This window comes from Lichenostomus cassidix, chromosome 6, assembly GCF_008360975.1.
Source record: "Lichenostomus cassidix isolate B80296 chromosome 6, HeHo_3.0, whole genome shotgun sequence".
Lineage (NCBI taxonomy): Eukaryota > Metazoa > Chordata > Aves > Passeriformes > Meliphagidae > Lichenostomus > Lichenostomus cassidix.
The window spans coordinates 27,271,780-27,282,079 of record NC_139487.1 but is presented as its reverse complement, the minus strand read 5'-3'; the positions used below and the strand labels follow the sequence as shown (position 1 = coordinate 27,282,079).

Below are 10,300 nucleotides of genomic sequence, written 5' to 3'. Positions count from 1 at the left end.
AATCCCAGAGTGCCCAAGGCCAACTTGTGCATTTTAAAATGTTGGTTTAACCCAACACCAGCACTGATTCATACCAAAATCTAGGCTCAGGGAATGAAGAAGTACAAAGTGTCACTGCCACTCACTCTTAATCTTTTGCCACTGGTGTTCAGGTGGAGCACACAGATTTACAAGTGGTATCCTCTGCTATGCAACTTTGCTTTCCCCTGTAAATTGACAAGTCAACTCCAAAGTCCTTGATTCCAGTCAATGTCAACTACAAATTCAGTTCTAACCTTGTGATTTAACACCCCCTCTACATGACTCAAGAACCGTTGAATTTGCTGATCCCTGCATGGGTTTGGAAATGAATTAGTGTTACATGATGTACAGTCCAAACCTGTGTCCTGAGCTTAGGGTAAATCCATATTGATTTCAACTGGAATACAATTGCTCCACAATTACAGGGCTGAGCTGCATGTTGCAAATTCTTTGCTAATCAGTGGAAAATGAATTCCTATGTAATTTATGTTATAAATCCACCAAAATCCCAATGAAGCTCCCAGAAACCTGGGGGATAGAATAGTCCTCACCAAAGAAACAAACAATTTTTTAAAAAAATCCTGCTTTTTCAGCCAAATCCTCTAATCAGACAATTTTGAGTTAGAGAAAAATCAATGGATAATACAACAAAAAATAAACTTTTTTGACACGAAGGGATCACACAATACTTGATCAGATAACCCCTGCAACTATATTAAGTCCTTCATGACAATAACCACACCTGACTGGTCAGGCTCTTCATTCAATACATTAGTCAATGCATTAAGCTGACAATAACTCAGGGGCTCTTTCCTAAATACCACAGCTAGGAAAATTAAGGATTTGTAGTACAGTAGCCAGAGGATTACATGGATTTAATTAGTTCTTCAATTCCTTTTCCTTGAAGGAAAACTGTAGACTGGGGGCAAATGAGAGAAAAGTCCTTACTTCATTCCCCGATGGCAGTAAGAGCTCAGCCTCTCTGGGTGGGTTCCTTTTGAACAGATGTCCAGCCACCCACTGCTGCATTTTCCTCACCTGTTTGCCAATAAAAGCTTGCTGCAAAGTTCTGCTTGTCCACTAACTTCAGCTACCACCACATATGATGTAATGCCTCTTTAGGTACCCTGCACTATTTCTTTACTACACAATGCTGCTAGCTGTGGTGTGGACTCCCATTCTAGTTATCTGGGACTCATATTCTTGTCAAGCCTTCACTAAAAAATAAGAAAAAAAAGAACTCAGGTTAGAACTGAGCAAATATTAGAGCAAATATTCCTAAATGGGACTAGAAATGTCCATGACTCATTTACATTTTTCTGAGCTTTTGCCAAATACTAATGCCTTCTTCAGATATTTCAAGTGAAAACATATATATCAACATTTTATTTGTATTTCAGTTTTTTGATTGCAACTACATCCTTAGTGCATTCATCCTGCTTTGCAATGGGAACAAATGAAATGTGATTTGGATAAAGCCAAGCCAGCAGGAAAGGTAAGCTTTCAGTAATTGAACACGCAGTCATTAATTGTTTTCAGAGCAAAAATAAATTTGTGAATGAAAGAGGATCTTCATTTGGATCATCTGTGCACAAAAGGTTTTAAAATTCAAAGCATGAATTAATCCTGGGCACATCTTTAGATAAGCCTTTTTAAGATGTAAACATAAAGAGCTACAGATGGGACACTCTTAATACACATCTCCTGGTCCAGAGCACAGGGATTATTCAGGACCACATCCTTTGGAATGTTCCCCTCTGCTGCCCTCACAGGCCTTTTCTTCTGCTATGCACAGTCCACCCCAGGACAGCATTCCTCAGAAAATGGGGAGTTTGCAGTGGCTTATGTTTCACAATATAAACTTATGTTTCACTGTGCTAAAATCTTCATTCTTAATAAGAAATAAAACCAATTCCTGCACACAGACATCACATTCTGTCTACATCAAAACACTTTATAAAGTAAGTAGAGAAGTAAATGCTTGGGATCCCTTTAAGAGGTAGGGGTGAAGATTCCATTTGCCTACTTCTCTTTCTTCAGCATTAAGGACAACTTTCTGGCCTTATTAAGATCAGAGAAAACTTTTAAAAGGCTTTCAACAGACCAGAAATTCACATTATTCCTTCTTTTCATAGTCAAAATAAAATGTTTGCAAAGGTTATGGAAAACAACTTGTCCCCGAGGAATTATAAAATCACATTTTTAAAGGTTCTTCCCTTTTTCTTTGTCTTATTAGACAAAGAGCAGCTAAATAACTAAATGTCAAGGTTTGTATGAGACTATCTTAATGGTGAATGACTGATTTTTCAAATACTTAAAAAAAAACTAAGATAAAATTCAGAAACTCTTGGAAAGATTAGTTTGTCATTGCACACTGTAAAACTGCTTTGAATCCCATGATTTCCAGACATGAAGGCTTTGGGATAGCTTTATGTGACAAGTCAACCTTTCAGAATTTGTCTATTCTGTAAACCTAGTCTTTTTTTCCTTTATTGTTGTTCTGGGAAATTGAATACCATAGCATATGTTACTGAAAACTAACAAGCTAAATGGAAAAAGGTTTATATGGTAATAAAGCCAGAAAAAGAAATCCTAAAAGTTATGATGATTTGCTTCATTGTCAGCTCCATGTTTTCCTTTTAGTTCTGTAATTCTCATTAGATACCAGTAATTCTTTTTTTTTTTTTTTTCACTTAACATCCAAAATTTAGTTAATATTATAAATACGTCACATCTCAGACATTTCATGCCAATTCAACTTCACTTCTCATCTATGGCTGTGTTGGACACAGAAACATGCTTGTGTTGCCAGAAGAAGATAAAATATTTTTCCTTTGCTGGCTTCGTAATTCTATTTTCAATAATAATGTTGTACTCCAAATAGATCAGTTGAAGAAATTAATCAGCTAAGGAAAGAAACGTGTAAGGAAAATGAATTATACACCCAGGCTTATCCTCTGCAGGCTTAAGGAAAACAGCTACCCAAACACTGCTCCTGGTTAGGAAATTATCTTATTCATAAATACCAAGTGAAATGTCACTCTCCCCCAATGAGTTTGAATTCTAGAAGGGTGATTGAAGGGCAGGTTTGTGCTATGACCCAAGCACTTGGTTCAATGGCCTATGACTGGCAGCAGGAGCTCACCTTGGCTAGGAGTGGATTTGAAGGATGCTTGCCAGAATTATCTGGGAATGATCAAACCTGCAAAAAACTATGACTCCCTTTCAGGACTAACCTGATTTGGCTTTATCACACAGAGCGAAATGATGGCAAGATATAAATGCTGACAGGATAGTTTACAGAGTCATCAGTATTGTTTTTCTAGCTTATTTTCTATGACTCTTGACAGTGGGTTCTAATAAAAGCCTATGGGGAGTCATGTTGAAAGAATATGGAACTAATTGGGAGGTTTGGAGTCACTTAACATGATCAAATTCAAGGTTGCTGGAAAGGAGCTACTGGCTGATGTTTTCAAATTGCCTACATCACTCTAAACACAATTAATTAAAAGGTAATACTGCTCAGCTGACAGGCTTGCAACACTTGGGATTTTCCAGGGGGAGGATTTTTTGAAGAGCGTATTTTTCTTAAAGACACCATTGTGGCATCTGGTTTTTTACTTGTGATTTCTTTGAGCTTATCACAGAGTTCAAGAGAAGCCACTTGAAGACATAAAAATGTTACAAGATGATGAAGCAGTTCCAGTAAGGCAAAAAAAGGAAGACAAATGCCCAAACAGGAAAGTCTAATATCTGCAGAAATGCAATACTAGAACTATGCCAAAACTGTGATAAGTTGCATCTGCATCCAACACATGCAAATCAAAGCACACTAGACTAGAGAAAAAAAGATTGATGGCCCTGACCCTAAAAGGACTTAAAATTCAGAAACATAGCCAATATAGGCAGAGAGGCCCATACAGGAGGAAATATCTTGAGTATGTCAATACCTCCCAGTCAGGTCCTGGCAACTGTGCCAAGAATTAAAACCCTGTTAAAGTAGTTCTTAATAAGACTCAGGAGATACGCAGAAAACAATGCTTTTAAGGCAATATAGCCTTCATCATCAATCAGGGCACATCCCTGGTTTGTTTGTTTGTTTGTTTCTGTCTTGGGTGACAACATGAAGGATTATCTTTTGGTGAGAGAATGAAACAAAGGAACCAAGACACAAATGCTAATATTAGATTTTCATTCTGTGCAAGAACTATTTTTTTAAAAATGAGGCAATTTTGTGATTAGGACTGGGATTCAAAATTTGAGACAAACCGCAGTGTCAGACAGACGCTTCCTCTTCTGCCCTTGACCAGGAAACATGCTGGTCTCTCTCCCACTCATATAAAAATCCTCTTGACTCATACACGTGTGCTAAAAATGCAGGTATCAGAGATCATGAGACACAGGTGATGGAAGGCACACCTTTACCCAGCTAGGCAGAAAGGAGCACTGTGAGGCACTTCTATGCACAGCCATACTGCAAAACTGAGAAAGAAGGCAGAGAAATAAAATGGAAACAGCAAAGTTTCCATGTCAGGTACCCACAAAGTACTGTCTTCTTACTAAGTGTCAAAACTCACAGCTCCACCCAGCTACCAACTTCTCTCTGTGGGGTTTCAGACATCATGGTCTCAAACATTGAGCTTGTTAAGGAGAAATAAAGCAGCAGCAGCTCTGCATGTGTACAATTGTTTCAGATCATTTTGAAATCCTATATTCACCCAGGGTCATTATCATTACTTTCAGTTACAGCTACTGCATATACAGAGCTGTAATTTTAATTTATTCCAGGAGGCTCTGACAGACTGGCAAAACCAGGCATAATTGGCTTGCTCGAGAAGAAAAAGCAGTGATGATATATGTAATAAATGTGCTACAAAACAATGACAATACAGTATGGTGTTATATTAATACAAATAACCCCTTTTTAATGCGACTCAGCGTGTGACACTCATTATTCTTGAGATTCTGCAGCCGACAATGCACTGAAATGCAGAGAGACGCGTAAACAGATACACTGATGATGTATGTCTGCTGTCATTAATTTAACACAGGCAACTGACCTAGTCAAATAGCACTTAATGTTACATAAAATTTGCTGAGTGGTTTCTGAGTGTGCTCTGCTCGAAGCTGGTTTGACCATAACAGAATCTTATTAGAAAAATGCAGAGCTGCACCTCAAGAGTCTACTTGAAAAACTGCTTTTAGAAATAGGCCCAATCCTGCAATCAAGCTTCTCCTCTTATAAGTGAAAGCTCTACCATGTATTTTAAATTAGCAATTAGCTAAATTATTGCCCATAAAACAGCTGTTAGAAGAATGCACTGAGACTGACACCAGGTGAGGTCCAGTTGGCTGTTACCTAATTGAAAGAATAAAAGAAATTAAAGTTTTGCAATATGTTAGTTTCATTCAATGTGGAATCATCTGTAAAGAACCAAGACTTCATAAAAACTATGTTCAAGAGGCCACCTTATTCACTAGGTGATGCTCTCCTTCACCAGAGAGCAGAAATTCCTTTATGAAGAGGCAGTAACACTCTTTTCCCTTTTAAGTAAACCTGAAAAAAAAGTGAGATATAGAATAGTGCAAAGTTGATGTTGATGTGATAGAAAATTGTTTCAAATACACTGCCAAAGTTTATTCCCACCTACCCACAGCCAGAAAATAGGTGTAAATGAATTATTACCAAAAGCCTAGAGACGGAACAAGTAACTATGACTGGCTACAGAACTGGGGCAAGTAGCAAGATCCTTCATGAAGCAGTTCACATCTTCCCACACTCTTGTTGCACACCTTACCCCAGCTGGATTTATCTAACCTGAAATCACATCTAACCAGGGGTCTAATTGTGAAGTGTCCCAAGGGTCCTGCCTGTGAGCCTTGCCAGGAATGCTCCAGACAGTGATCTCCCCAGCAGGCCATTGAAGCTGACAATGCACACCACTTGAAATCAGCTAAACCTCTGTCTTATTTATCCTTTTCAATTGCATTGCCATGCTCTGGCACCGTGTGAATAAATACACAGACATGGTACTGGCAGGGAAAGCATCGCACACGAGGTGACAGCAGGTCACCTCAGAGCGGCTTGCAGTGATCTGCTCCCACATTCATCACAATCCATTAACTAAGGGCCATCACAGAGAGCACAGTCTAGTCCTCACACCACACCCAAACCTGCCAGGGAAGAGGCTGTGATAGCATTTTCATTTGTCACTCAAAGGGGACATTCAGCCTCATGCTGAGATATTCAAGCTTTAAAATCCTTACCAACCTTGATTCACCAGCTGGTAACCCAACTACAAAGAGAATGAGCGAGTGGTTCACATTATACAGATGTTTCCACAGTTTTCATGAGGTTAAAAATAAACAGGACAGTAAGAGAATGCAAAGAAACATTTTCCAACGCAAGCAGCAAAATGCAGTATAGGATGAGTGCTGGTTGATGAGCATGCCAATGTCTCTGCAAAGGAACTCGGGAGAAAGGAGAACTTGCAATCAGAGGAACCTCAACTGTGTACACAGACTGCAGTTACAGGCATTTCCAACAACACACAGGTGAGGATCAAGGGGAGTTCCAGGGCAAGGTAAAGATGAGGAGAAAACTCAGGGATTCATCTGTGCAGGCATTTTCAACAAGAAACCAATCATCTATATGTTTATTGTAAATTCTCACCATGCTTCTGAGGCCCAACCTCACATCGTTGGCCATCTCCAGATGGAAAGGGAAAGAAAGATGTGGGGAGGAAAAAAAAAAAGGATCAAGATAGTGAGGCTAATAATGTAATTAATATTTCACTCTTTTCAGCAAACATATTATTTCTTACACTTCTGGTCTGAAATAGCATAGCAACAGAAGAGGATGGCCCTCAAGAGGGTGGTGTTTTCAGAATTTGACTACCTCTAAAATTACACTGGAAGGTGACAGATAACTCCTTTATGAAGAAAAAATTACATTCATGAAGGTTCTATTCCAAAACTCACTAAAACTAAATGGTTTTTTTACATTGCTTTACACAGCTTTTTAATTCTAATCTAGTCCATAAGGGATGTAATTTTTCACTCTAGTGAACCCAAATCAAAGCAATGCTATCCTTTGCCACTCTGATTTACTCTGCTGGAGCATCAGGCATAACGGATTGCTCCACACCGTCCTTCTTCACCATTCCTGTCTAGTCACATCCAAATCTCAAAAGTTCCCTTTTTTTTTTCCTCTTATGCCAGGAGTAGAAGAGAGCACGGGAGACAAAGAATTGCTTCTACAACCTGTTAGATGCCCAATGTTAGCTGATTTACAAAGCCTCTCATCTCCACTCCAGCTATTTGAAAGCCTTACAAAACTCTCACTCCTGACTGTTAGCCACAGTTTTTTCAATTATAAAACAAATTTTGAAAAGGCTTCTGCACCCCCATTCAGGGCTGTATCTTGGAAACTGCCCAAGTTCCTATTTTGACAAAAGAAAAGACATGACCAGACAAATCATTAAAACAGCTCAGCATAATAAAAATCTGGACACCAGTTTTTCCTGCAAGATAACTCTTGCATATTGAGTAATTCTGAAGAAATAGTATTTGTTATGTTGTGTGAGTTTGAGTAGCTCTTTTCTACATATGTGCTTATAAATATGGGTCTGAACTTATGGAAAATCATAACCAAGCCATTCATTATTAAAAAAATATATTTTCAACAGTATTGGTATCTGTGATTCCTTAATATTTTGCTAATATTGACCACAGGTCATTTCAGGTCATAATTAAAATTATTTAAATTCAGTTAATAAATAGGTTTATAAACTGCATATTAATATTATTGCATAGTAAGGTCAATCTTCAGCAAATAACTTCAATGCACATGTAACTCCCAGTTTCTGCTTCATACACGTTGGTTTCAAAGCAATTGAAGTTTGATCCTATGCTACTAAAAAGAATGGAAATGTTTTGGTGCTCTGGGTGAGATCAGAATACATTTCTTATTTAATTTTAGGTACATGTTTAAATACTTAGTCAGATCAACACCTAAGGCATTTTACAAACCACAAAAATGCAAAAGAAATTTGAGAAAAAGTCACATTTTATGCTTTTTTTTTATTTTAAACTTTTACTGATTTTGTTATTTTACACCCCCTTCCAAAAGTCAACTTTGAAATACCGCCGTAGGCTGAGATAAGACATACAAAAATTAGCTCTGTAAACATTGTGTGAAGAATCTAAAAGAATCTGACACATTAAGGCTCCAATTCAGTAAAATACATAAGCTCATGCCAAGCTCATGAGTAGCCACAGAAGTTCTCTGGGATAGGCAATGTAATGCAAATTAAGCAAGAACTTACACTCATCACCAAACTGAAACTTTAAACAGGTTATTTCTTTTTGATTTCCCTGCATGGCAACATTCATTTTTTAAGCTTATTTCCGTTGAATAATTTTGTTCCCCCCCTAAGGTTTACACCAAGTAAATCCAGATTATATCCCTAAGGATCCCATTAGCAGGGTTTTCTTGTATGACAGAGAAAAATTAAACCAAACACAAAAATCCCTTCCTTGTAGTTAGGGAAATGTGCTGGTACAAAACTCAATTGCTTCAGCACTGCTTTGGGTAGCAGAAGCCTGGGCCCAGTGCCATAAATCACAAGGATGAGATGTCACTTTTAAATCCATTACAGCCTTGACCAAAATCTATGGTGATCAATAGCAAGAGGTGACTGATTTCATTGGATTCTGGATGTGCACCCTGCCTGGGACCAGGAATTACAGAATATCTGCTTCACTATAGGCACCTCCAAAGAGAAAATCTTGTTTCTTCACTCACATAAAAAGCCAACACCAAGTTATAGTTAAGATGCCCTTCCAGCCTATTATCAGCCTCTGTACAAAGTAATTTATATATTACATAGTCCTCTTTTTAGTTTTTTTTTTCCTTTGACTGATTCTTCCAGCTTATACTTTATCATCAAACAACATTAAACTTTGCATTCTGGGATGACTGATTCCTAACACCACTTTGCTGATTTAAAAATGCTAGTTAAATGAAGTTTCTCAGCTTATTATATTCAAAGCTGGTTTGAAACTGAATTTCTAGATGGCATTAAAATGCATTATTTTGCCAATGTTTGCATGATTTATTTTCCCCAAAAAACCTTTATTTATTCTTAGAAAAGTAGAATACAATACAGTGGTACAAACAAATGATAATTTATATGCAACTGAGCAAAAAATGTACAAAGATTTCAGACATGTCATTAAAATACAGAAAAAATAATTTAAAATAAAAACAAGATAAAATATAGAGAACATGCAATGAAGGGAAAATAAAATATAGGTTTGATGATCTCATGTTTCCTTTCACTCTCAAAAGGAACCATCCCGGGGCAAATCAAATTGTCAGATAAAAAGATAACACCACAAAGGAGACAAGGTAAATGAAGTGACAAGGAAAAAGACAAGGAAAGTGAAAATAATGGTGAAAGCAAAAGACTCTTCAATAATCAAAACCAACAGTGCTGACACCATGCTGAAGGTACAGAAGCCTCGATTGCCATGGAATAGTGTCTGGCTGGAGAACTACAGAGAGATGAACACAGTGCAAACTACAGTTCTTAGCAGTGGCAAATTTGGATCCACTGGACTCATGTCTGCCCACTCATATTTCCATTTGTAAGGTACACTGGGTTTTATGCTCTTCCAATAACAGAGGAGAGTCTCAGTGGGCAACTTTCATGACTGCTAAAGCTGGAAGAATGGATTTTTGAGGTAGGCTAGAATTTGCACTTCAGTGGACATGGAAACAAGGGAGTCTAAGGCAGGTCACAAAAGACTGCCATGGGCAGAGATATACAGGGTTTCCTTCTTTCATCCTGCATACTGCCAGGGTACTTGTGACAACTTTTAGAGTAATTTTGCTACCTTTCACTATCTCATAGAGCTCACAGAGTCTAGGCTTTTTGAGATTCAATACATTTAAGACATTATTAAGCTTGGAGTAGGAGGAAATAGGAATTATAAGGCGCTTTTACTAGTACACAAGTCTGTTCCCACTCTGGACGGTGCCTGAAGTGCTGCCCCCTTTAAATAACATTAAAATAAAAAGGACAGAAAAGTGAAAAGAGTCTACTGAATAAAATGGTTTTGCAGAAGCATGAGAAAACAAAGAAATCACAAACAAAGCTGTGAAGACTGTGATTGTTAATGAATTATAGATTAGACACAAGTTATGAGACAATGACTAGTAGCAACTCAGGAAGTGGAAAACTATGCTATCCCTTACCCAATAAAACCCCCAAAT

General features: G+C 37.8%; 1 protein-coding gene across 16 annotated transcripts in view; it reads right to left on the bottom strand.

The window, feature by feature from the left end:
• GRID1 (glutamate ionotropic receptor delta type subunit 1) overlaps positions 1-10,300 on the bottom strand; it is a 538,463-nt gene that overhangs the window by 6,423 nt on the left and 521,740 nt on the right. Inside the window, exon 16 of one of the 16 annotated variants that reach the window (XM_085064173.1) lies at positions 6,695-6,730. The exons of the other annotated variants lie outside the window; for them this stretch is intronic. Coding sequence (XP_084920299.1) covers positions 6,695-6,730 — 36 coding nt within the window. The remainder of the gene's footprint in view (positions 1-6,694; positions 6,731-10,300) is intronic. 16 annotated transcript variants of the gene reach the window in all.